Source organism: Cottoperca gobio, chromosome 4 (genome assembly GCF_900634415.1).
Source record: "Cottoperca gobio chromosome 4, fCotGob3.1, whole genome shotgun sequence".
Lineage (NCBI taxonomy): Eukaryota > Metazoa > Chordata > Actinopteri > Perciformes > Bovichtidae > Cottoperca > Cottoperca gobio.
Window position 1 is genome coordinate 15,544,632 of NC_041358.1, and position 13,107 is coordinate 15,557,738.

General features: G+C 40.6%; 1 protein-coding gene across 1 annotated transcript in view; it reads right to left on the reverse strand.

Moving 5' to 3' along the window:
- Positions 1-13,107, reverse strand: part of LOC115006792 (E3 ubiquitin-protein ligase rnf213-alpha-like) — a 37,554-nt gene that overhangs the window by 21,864 nt on the left and 2,583 nt on the right. The window contains exons 3-12 of the mRNA XM_029429295.1: positions 11,139-11,291; positions 9,121-9,740; positions 8,809-8,968; positions 8,512-8,729; positions 7,741-7,878; positions 7,413-7,568; positions 5,986-7,264; positions 4,671-4,855; positions 4,376-4,531; positions 422-4,006 (exon numbers count right to left, since the gene is read on the reverse strand). Coding sequence (XP_029285155.1) covers positions 422-4,006; positions 4,376-4,531; positions 4,671-4,855; positions 5,986-7,264; positions 7,413-7,568; positions 7,741-7,878; positions 8,512-8,729; positions 8,809-8,968; positions 9,121-9,740; positions 11,139-11,291 — 6,650 coding nt within the window. The remainder of the gene's footprint in view (positions 1-421; positions 4,007-4,375; positions 4,532-4,670; positions 4,856-5,985; positions 7,265-7,412; positions 7,569-7,740; positions 7,879-8,511; positions 8,730-8,808; positions 8,969-9,120; positions 9,741-11,138; positions 11,292-13,107) is intronic.

Here is a 13,107-nt window from a genome sequence, read left to right on the forward strand (position 1 = left end):
TATGCATGCCACATGTTAGGAGTCAGCTGTGATTTGTATATGACTGCAGCCAGATATTGTTTATCATAAAAGTATATTGCAATCATTTATTTTATAACCTTTTTTTTCCTATTGCACTTTGAAATGTCAACAGCCCTTTACCAATACAACAGGAACTGCACTTTACTGTCAAACTTGAAATAACTTATATCTGTTACTTCCACTTCAAATGAGGATATTTAAAAGGTGTAGACAATCTAAAGCTAACTTTACAAATGTTTAAGTGTAGGTAGAGATGGCTTAGCAATTATACCTGTTAAATTGAGAAATATAATTATGTAAATGTACCTAGAAAAGTAAGGCATATTTCCAAAAGCTACAATGTTTTGGCATAACACTTTTCCTTTAACATTTGATAGAATAGTAAAAACATTTGTTTTACCTCCGTGAATAAGAAGTGGGATTGTTCCAACTGCTGTGTGTGATAGACAATGTAGTCTCCCAAAGAGCTGTGCATCTGCTCTTTAACATATTTCTTCATTAAAAGTTCTCTTTCCTCATCAGGCAGTCTGGATTTGTCCAAACGAACAACAGAGTCTGGAGTGGCACAGTTGAGCAGAATGTCTTTGGCTTTGTCCAGAATGGTGTGAGCATCTGTTTCAACACTTTGATTCTCTGTTACTTGAAGGACCACAGAGGAGCATGTGTCTGAGTGGTAGCCGATGAAGACATCACTTGGAACATATCGCTTTTTCGTGGGTTGTTGACCACTTGAGGAGACAAAATCATCAACCCATTTCTGTAGTTGAATGGCACTGTCCTTATTCTCATTTCTGAGAACAGTGTTGATGTCAAGGTAGTGTTTCTCCAACCTGTTGATCAGTGGGATTGGAAACTGCTTGTAGACCACCTCTTTCTCTTCAATGACAATGAGCCTGAAGTTTTTGTGAACTCTGCATTTCACACGATGTGTTCCTAATCCAAGATCAACATACTTTTGACCCCCTAGGGTCACATAGTATTGGTTGAGAGCATCATACAGACTTTCGTACAGATTCTGAAGGTTAAGAAGCACAACGGTCTGTCCAGTCTCCATGCAAACCTTGACACGATTGATGTTCCTACAAATCTGCGTGTACTCCTGATCCTTTGGGAAGCTAGACCCAAAGATGATCTCTGGATGGATTTGGTCACGGAAGAATATCTGTTGGAGAATCTGAAGAGCTGCATAGTTTTTTGTGAGGATTAAAAGGTAACGACTTTCATCCGCTTGGCAAATTGGAGAGATGCTTTTCTCAACCAACTCCAAGGTGGTAATGCTGGCATTGGCAAAGTCATCTTTGAGTTCTTTGCGGAATATGCCCATCACATCCACGTCATCTTTTCCGCTGAAGTTTCTCAGAACTGCTTCGGTGATCTGATCTGCTTTGGGACTCTTATTACTGGTTTTGGTAATTGAAAATATCATCTTTATCAGACTGTAGAAATCCCGCAGACCAAAAAAACCCCTGCCTTCTTCGCATACGGTCATATATGCTTTTGCAAAAGACTCAAAGAGGTGTTTGATCTTTTCAAGAACCTTTACTTCAGACGAGCATATCCCTTTAGCACTTTTGATGAGCTCCTCCTGGTTTGGATCCCCACGGGACACAAATATTCCACGATTCATCTTGGCAGGGTCCAGTGCCCAGTTTGAAATTCCAATGAACCCAACCCTTTTATGAGGTTGTGGCTCATCATCGACACAGCCCTCTTCCAGTAACGGGTGCAGTGTTTTCAGTGGCATTTTAGGGGAATCTTCCGCCAATCCAATCTCGTCAAGAACGACTACTGAGCTGTATTCATCCAAGTTTTTGCTTTCCTGAAAGCGAGCACACTGTTTGAATGTGTTGATGATTCCTTCAGGAGTTGAATGAGGGCTGCACTGGAAAGACACCAGATGTATCTGCTTCAGCCTCTTGTAGAGTTCAGAATGTGAGGCAGGGCCCTGCATTGCGTCTGCAACTAGGGTTTTGGACAGTGATTTGGAGCTCCCTGGTTTCCCAACAATAAACAAGGGAATTCTTAACTCAACACAGATCACCATCATGAAGAAGTTCTCTTTCAAAGCTTCATTTCTGGCTATTGTCTTACCCATGGGTACACCATTGAGTAGGAGGTCCTGCATGAGTCGGATTTCCTGCAGTACTCTGTTTGTGTTGTATTCATGAGGAAGCAACGGGCTGATAGCTTTCTGATATGGCATTTTGTCCTCCAAGCAAGACTGATAGCACACTCCAGTGGCCATCAAGAGTGACCAGATTACTCTGTCACTAGCAGGAGAAAAAGATGGCATCTTTGTGTTTTTTTTCCTCTGACGTAGCTCTTGAAGGAATGCTCTCAGTTTCTGATCAAACATGGGGTGATTTTTGTGGAACCACACAAACACGTGCATACAACGTTCAACATCCCTCAAACTGACAAAGCTGCATTCATCTTTCCTCTCCCGCATGAACCTTTGTGATGACGACAACACCTGAGTTATAGTTTGAACATAACACCTTTCAATTGAGTTGGCTTTCGCCTGTCTGTGCACTATTTGTTCAATGTACATTTGTTCTGTTGAGTCATTGAGCTGCCCAAAGTCCCAAACAAGAGGAATCATGCTGGGGGGCAACACATGAACACGATACACAAGCTGACGGAGAGGGATGGAGCCAAGTCTGTCTTCAGTCTCCTCTGCCCTGACCCGGTAGCCCAATCCAGATGCCTCTAACCTTTCGATCATCTTGTCTGTGTGCTTCCTGTAGGGGTTGCATGCAGCAACAATCTGTAGTCCTGTTTGAGAGCCAAGTTGTTGTCCCTGCAAAGAGTTATCACAAATAATCTCCTTGATACTGCTGATGGCTTCTGTGGTGTTTGCCTCATCAAAGAAAAGAACTGAATCAAATTCATGCCTCTCTTTATTGGTCCTTGCAAGAGTTTCTGCTTCATTCACTTTCTCATGTATCATTTCTGATGTAGTTCCTCCATGAACCTTGACCAGTTTCATGTTTTCTGCCGGTGCTCCACACCTTCTCAATTCACACATGAACTTAATGAGCCTTGTCTTACCACATCCTGTTTCACCCATTATGATAACTGGGATGCCACACCTAAATCGCATATGGATTGCCATCATTTTGAGAATGTTATCGGTGGTCAGTTCGTATGTTTCATCAGGATCTGTTGGCCACTTGATGCCAAGCACACTGCACAGATGCTCAATCTTGTCAGCTCGAGGAAGCTGATCAAAGTCCGTATTAAAAGGGACTCTCTGAACTCTTAAACCAGTGTACAGCTCTCGAGTCATGATGTTTCTCTTTATCACTTCTCTTGTCAAGGGATTTATGGCATCAACCCCTTTCTGGTCATTGAGCTCTAGGTGAAACCCAATGAAAGTCATGGAGATGTGGTCATCATTAAAAAAAATGTATGGATGTGGCTCGGATTCCCACCTTTTCCTAATGAGGAATGGAGCCAAGTCTCTTTCATTAAGCCCACCAAAGTCAATTTGTTGCCTCCCTGGGCTCTGGTCAGTGATGCATAGTGATGGGGTTGCAAAGTCTTTGGACATCAAGATCATGAACTCAACCACAAAGGTTTTGAACCCACGAAGAGTGTCTCCAACAAACTCGAATTTGCAGAAGTCTGAATTCTCACAGTCTTCCAACTGAAGATTAAGGAACCAAACAAAGTTACGTAGCTCTGCCCATGATGGATCTATTATACCACAGAAGATTAAGAGTATCTGAAGACACTCTGCATGAGTCCCTTCAATGCCCAGGTAAGTGAAGTTGTCTAGATTGTTCTTGTTGTGAAAACGTGTGAGGTACTGGTATGGTCTTTGATAAGCTTCACTCCTGAAACATTTGTCATCCATGAGGGGGTCGTCACTCTGCATGTCAGTGTTTTCCTCCCTCCTCATTTCCAAAGCCATAACCTCTTTTGGTGGACGACAAAACACCTTCGGGAAAACGTCTGAGAATGCAAAGTTTTCCTTTCGTCCCTAAAAATATACAAAGAAATATATTTTAGTTTATAATAAATCAATCAAGCTTATCCTCTATTTCACTAAAATGTTATACCGCTCTCTCCTATTAGCTACTAATTGCAGCTACTGCAATTATCTCTATACCATATTTAGCCAATCATCATTGTGCTGCCTCCAAAACAAAATACTGGGATTCTTACAGGATGTTGTTTTTTGTATCTTCATTGCATAGCACACAGGTGAAATTTAGTGATTTGAGAATCTGTTATAAAAACATTTCACTGGACAAGGTGCAAAAATATCAATAATTCAAGGGAAACCAATGAAACAGTGTGGTACGATTTCATAAGTTGAACAATGCACAAACAGTAAATCTCAACATACAGATCCGGAGTCAAATCCGGGCTGATGATTTGTGGATTCCAGTAACTCGATGATGTACAAGTGTTTGTGGCTGCAGTGCCACATCTGTCCATCGGAGTCCATCAGGTACCGCAAAAAGAATAGCTTGAATAGGAATTCATTCAAGCCTTTTTGCACCTGGGTATTATAATTTGCATTATTAGAAACAATCCTAATGATATTGCATAAGGCACATTTTGACTAAGGATTATCTGAGAACCACATTGCCAAAAAAAACAAGAACTTTCACTATCATAGTAATATAAACATTGCTTACCGAGGATGTAACATCAAAGTGAAACACCTTGAGATCATTTTGTGTTGGTGTGTCATACAATGACTGGATAATCTTGCGGTCATCAACATCATGTTCAGTCAGTCGGATGCACTTCTTAAATGCAGTTCCTTGTTGAACACGTCCCTCCAGCTTTTCATATAATCTTTGGACATACAATGATTTACCTAAAAAATGGTGGAATAACAAAATATAATTTGGCTGACTGAAATCATGGCATCAATAATAATTGTGTGGAATATGTTACAGATGTATCTCTAGGTAGCAAGATTTTTTGTTTTGTTTTGTTATTCCCACAAAACAAAACAGATCAGTTCTGCACCTTGTTTTCTATTATAAATACTGTATAGCTGATTTCAGTCAAAGGGTTCTTCAGAAATTTAAAGGTTATTTTCAATATTAGAGGTATCTTCTGATGAGTAATATTTTTGAAATACTTAAATACTCCAAAACTGCTGACATAGTTTAACAAAGTGTTCTGCATGTCTCAATGATATTGTAAAATGCATAATCCAAAACTGGGAATGCTGGCACTTTTCTAAAGGCAAGCCTTATTCAATACGAGAATTGTTTTAACAATTAACAAATGGGGCAGCTGTGGCTCAGAAGGGACAGAGGGTCGTCCACTAATCACAAGATTTGGCAGTCGATCCCCGAAAGTGTCCTTGGGCAAGATACTGACCCCAAAATTGCTCCTGAAGTCATAGCCATCAGTGTATGAATGGGTAAATGTTGGCATGTAGAGTAAAAGCGCTTGGAGAGGTTGAAAGACTAAAATAAAATCCAAGTCTTTTCACAATGTAGAGTAAGATTGCTTATATACCACCCATTTTTAAAAGGGGCTCACCAAAAGAATATTCCCCATGGGTCACCTAAACCAATGTGACAAAAGAACTCCGACTTTGCCAAATTCACAAATTAAGATGTGTGGAATTAAAGGCAGACTTTATTAAAGGCAGACTTGCATTATATATATATATATATATATATATATATATATATATACATATATATATATATATATATATATATATATATATATATATATATATATATATATATATATATATAGATAGATATATATAGATGCAAAGATTTTGATGTTACTAAATGTTAAGAAGGTGATCTCTCTCAGAACAGATTCTATGTACTGTATATGTACATACAGTATATTGCATAACCATAGACATTTCTATTATTTATTTGGCTTTGTTGATGATTTATCCCTTACATAACACTGGCACAAAGAGTCATCTAGTGATATGAGAAGAAAAACTATTGTACATGTAGAACTCACCTACTCCTGCACGTTGGGAAGCAACAATGCCAACAGAATGGCCACCTTTGAACATAGCGTTCTTGTGATCAGAGGGGTCAGTGTAATGCCTGGACAAGTACTTCTGGATCTTTTCCAATGGCTCTTGTGGCACAAAGTCTCTTTTGTACTGACTGAATGCAGTAGGAATGTAGGTGTGCTCCCTGTCAGAGCTGCAAAAGATCACAAGCCTGTAATCATGTTCAAACAGGGAATGCAGTTTCTGAAAACACTTCTCCATTGCACAGCTAACGTCATAGGATAGTTGGTCTGCCCAAAGCATTGTGTAAATCTTCTGGCCAATGTCACCTGGTGTGAGACATCTCCTCAGGAAAAGCTCTACTTGCTCATAAGATGTTGCAGGGGTACACAAGAGAACCTCATCATAACTCGGCAGTGGCTCATAGTCACTGGTCATGTACAAGCAGATACTTGAAGTCAGGACCTCATGGTGTGGGCAGATTATGAGATTTGGTTGGTTTAAGAGGCCTTTTGGGAGAATTCTTCTGAGTGAATTGTCTTTTGCCTCTGAGAGCTCTGGTTCTTCCCATTCATTTTCACTTTGGTTTTCTGCGGCAGTCATCATTTTCAATAGACACCCTAAACTCCTTATGTCCAAAACGTCATGGAAAAATATTTCCTCATTCTTCATGTAGGCATTCCACAACTCTTCCAGTTCTTTCAAACCAACAGTCTGGTCTGCCTTGTCTGCTGGATCATCGGCTGTAAAATGGATCTCATCGGCTGAAGACAAATTTCTGTTTTCCTGGTGAAGAAAGTGACTTTGAAAGTGAGTAGCTTCATTAATCCTTTTGCCAGGCTCAAATTGGTTGTGAAACCTTCTCCATGTGCTCCAGACATCTGATGTTGTGCAGTTTGGTTTGATGAAAGAGAGCATCATCAAAGCTTTGTCCTCTATTTCTGCATTCACATTTGACGGAGTCACAACACTGCACAGGTAGAACATTTGTTCTGCTGTGAAGTAGTTTAAGTAGTAGTGATCAGATCTCTGTTTGTCCATGAAGTTTCGCCAGTCATCAAGAAACAACTCCATCTTCTTGGACAGTGCTGTAAGTTGTTCAACTAGACTTCCATATACTTCGATATGATGCAGGGTCTTGCAAAAGTTGATTTCCATAATGATACATGGCTCACTCTGAGTTTTGCAATAAATCTTAGCTTCCCAACACCTGAAGAGTGGGTTCCCCGCAGCATAAAGATCTACAAATGCTTTGGCAAGTCTTTGGGCATTGTCAAACACCTGAATATGAAAAAGATAAAGTGAGATTACAGGCAATGTAAAAAATAAATAAATACATTAATTATTTTAAACATTCTAATAATTTTCAGGACAGCAAGCTTAAACTATAAATCTGTTATCACAAAAATATACAACTAATATAAAACACCTCAGCAAAGTGTTCCACTTCACTCTGATTTTGTTCCCCTCTTCCAGACATGAGCATAAGCTTATTTTGCAACTCTTTCAGGTCCTCATAGGTGCATGCCATGCTTTTCTCATGTCCATCCTGAATTTGCAGCATCAGGGAAGTCTCTACAGAGAGCTATAAAGGGAAACATCAATATGATACATTATTACTGTTAAACATTTTAAAGTAAACTACTCAAAGGTAATTTATCTGAGCTGAAAGTGTTCACATGTAAAAATGTTTTTTCAAGTAGTCCTGTTATTCTTTCAAATGTAAGCATTCATTTCATGTAGTACATTTAGCGTACCTTTTTCTGGTATTGGGCATTAATGGTGTACATCCCTCTCTCATTGATGGATTTAGCCAGCGACAGAGATGAAAACTCAACAGATCCATGGCTTTCCTTAACAGTCTTTAGCCATTCCAGATGACGTGCTGTATCACGCTGAAATCAGACACCAAACAAAACAATCTAATGTTATTCTAAAGCAAACTAAAGTAATCAAGTTATTTCTTTTCTATAAATAGCTAGTAAAGTAGTAGCCATTTATAATTTTTTTGGAATTTAATAAAATAGTACTTGGCCTGCATAGAAAACTAGTTAGTTAGCTCCCCTCAGAGGATACAACTTTTCCCAAAAGACGTAAAATGTTGTGTAGTTTATTTATTTTTTGTTATTTCATCAATTATTTGGCCATCCTTCCTAATTGATTAAGATAACATTTCACTGGCCAACCTAATTTCTGAAATTTGTAGAAGAGTACACACTGCTAGAAACTACTTAACAATGAAGTCCATTGAAGCAAGCACCACACTGATCCTAGTGGTCTCGAGTGTAACCTTATCATTTTATTAATAATTTCATTAAGATTTTGGAGAGATACTCCTTGTTTCAACCTTGACCTACCAAAATATATGTAGTTGTATGTACTAAGTCATATTGGATATAGCTGATGGATTTCAAATCATTTAGTTTAGACAATATGACAACTTAGTTATGTTTGATTATTTGTTGTTGGATCTTTGCGGTTCGAATCTAGTTAGAGTATGGAGATAACATAAACAGGTTGAATCTCACCAGCTTTGTTGGTATATTTCTGTCATTTACAAGTGCCTTCCACAATTTTGACAATGACTCTCTGAAGGCCTCAAAATCAGAGTCCTGCTTGAGTCCATACAATATGGAAGAGTAACCAAGGACAGCATCATGGAAACAGGCCACTCGATCGACATCCAGGTCATTTTCTCCAGCAGAGATGGATGCCAGGTCAACAAAAACTTTCAGCTCATTGATATCTGCAATTAAAAGTTTCCTTAGGCAGATACAAATCGTTGTGTTTAACACTTGGTAACAAAAAAATGGTGTCTACCGTACCTTCAAGCGCTTCTTTAACCCACAGGACAAACTCTTGGCTCTGACTGAGTTTCTGAAGACATTCCCTCCGATTATTTGTAATGTCCATCAGAATCTTTTTGGTCGTCATGAAGGTGTCATCTATGCAATTCAGGCTGTTTTTCTTGAAGTCAGTTTGATTCTGAAATACATTATTTACAGTATGAAATCCTTGAGTGAATGATTCATGATTCCAATGTAGCTAGCACTATTAAAACCTATTTGACATAAAAGATAATGATATTTTTCCATACATATCTGCTCTTCCTCATTTTAAATAGTTGGAAAACGTACCATTTGCAGTAATTTCTCCAGTACGTTAAAGTCTCCTTCTGGACATATTGTGTTCCTGATGTCCATGATGATTTTGGCAGACTCCATTGCAAAATGAAGATCATGGTACTGTTGAATCTGCTGAATCCTCCCCCTGATCCATCTTCTGTTATCAGATGGATTTATTCTGCACATGATGTCTAAATCATTCTGCAAGTCTTCATACTTTCCTTTGTAGTCTTCAAAGATGCAATCTATGTCTTCCAGTAACAGATCCCCACTCTTCAGATCATCATAAAGACCTTTGTACTTGCTGTAGCAGCTCTGGAATATTTTGCTGTAGACCAGGTCGAGGGTGTAGATTTCTTCATTTCCATCGATATCTTCAGTGTCATCTGTATCAGGTCGGTCTCTTGACAACTCTTCCACTTGATTCGTCCAGCACATTTTGAAGATTGCACTGTCTTTAATGGCATGCAGTTCTGAAGCCATTTGACGGGCGATATCACAAAGGTTGAAATAAGTGACCTTCCCAATTGCAGAAGAGTACTGTCCATCAAGAGTGTGAACACTCATGAATTCATTCAGATTCATCATCTCAATGTTCTGATTAAGTTTTTTGTCCAACTCCCTGAAGTCAACTGTGGATTAAAATATACTGCATTAATAAGAATGTATGTAGATGAACAGGTCTTCAATTGTGTCTCAGACCTAAATCCACAATATCATAATCCAAGAAATATTGTTCACAAAACCAATTCACAGGTCCCTTTCAATGTAAAGGAGCAGCAACTTGATACTAAAGCCATTAACTGAGCTGCAGAGGAACCGCAGATTTAAAACTGGGCACCTGTATGATTTTATTTCATGGGATAAAAAGTACCCATGTGGTTACAACAACCACCTTAATGTAAGGTGAGTCTATTGGTATCTTCTCTCTGATAACCCTAAAGCACTGACAACTGATTGATCAGTATCATCATAGGGGTAACAAGATATTTTGTCTTTTTAGAAAAATGTCTTTTCCAATTTGAAATTACACACACATTCACAAAATAATCCCAGTTTACCAACAGCAAGAATAAACTAAACTAAACAGTTAGACTACATATAGACAGCTTTTGTTTTTGTTTTTTATAACAATTCGCTATTAGCGGAGCTAGGGCAGTTTGTGTAAAACATAGTGGTGGTGGATTTGAGACTGCAGACAGGGCAGATTGAAATATTCTTTTCGACACGTTTACATCTTTATGCTTGTTGAACAAGTGTATTGATAAAGTCTTAGCTTTTTACTCATGGAACTCCTTACAGTAAGTAAGTGTAGTTGTCGTCAACTTGAATTTTCTTCACTTCACACAAAGTTCACTATGGACAACATGACTGGCCAATTTCTCACTCCCACACCCTACTTGGGGTGCTGGTTCCACATCAGATTAGCTGGAGTATTTTGACTTGACTCACTAGACCAGTATACCAGTATACCAGTACTTCCTACACAGAATATGCTACTCATCACCATGCAGCTGGTGAGCCCTCAGGTCAACAGCTTGCGCAGCTCATTCTTGTTTTGCCTGATTAAGCTATGGGTCTCCCTAGATCCTTTGGTTCTTGCTGCATCAGTGAAAGACATCTTAAAAATAATCAAAGAAATACAAAACAAAATCGAAAATACAAACACCTCCTAACAGTCTGTAGTTCAAACTAGCACAAACAGAACATCATGGTGGCATCAGTGTACAGCTGGCTGTGGTCTTGATTAGTACCTTCTCTAAATAAGTGCTTAAATGCTTTATGCTAAGTCAGATCCTATCATTTGAATTATTGCCTTTTGAGGCCTCGACCCTTCAGATTTTTATAATTTGTATCAAGAGCCAGTGACTGTTAAATGTATGCAAACAAATATAATTCTGACAAAATAACAAAGGAATTTATGATAATAAACTACACATAGCATAGCGGTTTTATCCTAAGACTAGGTTTCTAAATTAAACTTCAACCGTAAACATTTGTTTTGCTCTCAGTGTGCTGATGCTGCCTACCTTTGACATGTGGTGGAAGCTCCTGGCAGATTTGTAAAAGACCCCTGACCAGCTCCTTCTCACTCTGGACAGTTTCTGCTTCCTCTTTTCTTAGTCTCAGTAATCTTCTCATGTTTCTGTCATCTTTACAACGACCATCATCACAGAGGCCATCTAGAGGAACATAAACACTTAGATGAACACAAGCACAAAAGTGACTTTCAACTGTGAAGCTCAACAAAGAATAACATCCAATGGAATTGTAACGTGCCCCCCCCCCCAATGGTGCTTACAAAAACACACATCATACACAGAGAATGTGAAGACAGGCATGCTTTAAAGCAGTAGTGCTCAACCTGGGGATCGTGCCCTCACTAAGGATCATCTAACTATAAAGTGAGGAATCTTTATATGTCTGTGAGTATGAATGTCCTTCACATTTCTCAAGAACCATTAATCAGCTGAGGACCCAAGTATCGACTCAAATAACGCTTTTTGGAGCATTCTGAGATTGTAATGCAAAGAGAAAACAACATCTTGCAACAACCCCCCTATTAACACCATCATTGAATTTTAAATTATTTTAATCACAATGTATAACAACAGGCATGGTCGACCACAGCCATTCTTCTCCGGAGTTGCCCAAGGTGTGAGGCGTCGGGCCGGGGTGGGGATACTCACTAGCCCCCGGCTGAGCGCCGCTATGTTGGAGTTTATCCCGGTGGACGAGAGGGTCGCCTCCCTACGCCTTCGGGTTATGGGGGGGAGAACTCTGACTGTTGTTTGTGCCTATGCCCCAAACCGCAGTTCTGAGTATTTGGCCTTCTTGGAGGCCCTGAATGGAGCCTTGCAGGGGGCTCCAGTAGGGGACTCCGTAGTCTTGCTGGGAGACTTCAACGCACACGTGGGAAACGATGGAGACACCTGGAGAGGCGTGATTAGGAGGAAGGGCCTCCGTGATCTAAACCTGAACGGTCGTTTGTTGTTGGACTTCTGTGCTAGTCATGGAATGGCCATAACAAACACCATGTTCGAACATAAGGATGCTCATAAGTGCACGTGGTACCAGAGCACCCTAGGCCAAAGGTCAATGATCGAATTCGTAATCGTATCATCTGATCTGAGGCCAAAACATGCGGTTTTGGACACTCGGGTGAAGAGAGGGGCGGAGCTGTCGACTGATCACCATCTGGTGGTGAGTTGGATCAAGGGGTGGGGGAAGACTCTGGACAGACCTGGTAAACCCAAACGAGTAGTGCGGGTGAACTGGGAACGTCTGGAGGAACACCCTGTCCTGGGGATCTTTAACTCACACCTCTGGCGGAGCTTTTCAGCCATCCCTGTGGAGGTTGGGGGCATTGAACCTGAGTGGGCGATGTTCAAAACCTCTATTGCTGAAGCTGCGGTGATGAGCTGTGGTCTCAAGGTCTTAGGTGCCTCAAGGGGCGGTAACCCTCGAACACCGTGGTGGACCCCGGTGGTCAGGGAAGCCGTCCGACTGAAGAAGGAGTCCTTCCGGGTTATGTTATCCGGGAGGACTCCGGAAACAGTTGCAGGGTATCGAAGGACTAGAAGGGCGGCAGCTTCTGCCGTGTCAGAGGCAAAGCAGCGGGTGTGAGAGAAGTTCGGAGAAGCTATGGAGAAGGACTTTCGGTCGGCACCAAGGTGCTTCTGGAAAACCATCCGGCACCTCAGGAGGGGGAAGCGAGGAACCATCCAAGCTGTGTACAGCAAGGGTGGGACCCTGCTGACTTCAACTGAGAAGGTTATCGGCCGCTGGAAGGAGCACTTTGAGGAACTCCTGAATCCGACTAACACGCCCTCTATGGTTGAGGCAGAGCTGGAAGCTGATGGGGGATCATCGTCAATTTCCCTGATGGAAGTCACTGAGGTAGTCAAACAACTCCACAGTGGCAAAGCCACAGGGGTTGATGAGATCTGTCCAGAAATGCTGAAGGCTTTGGGTGTTGAGGGGCTGTCTTGGTTGACA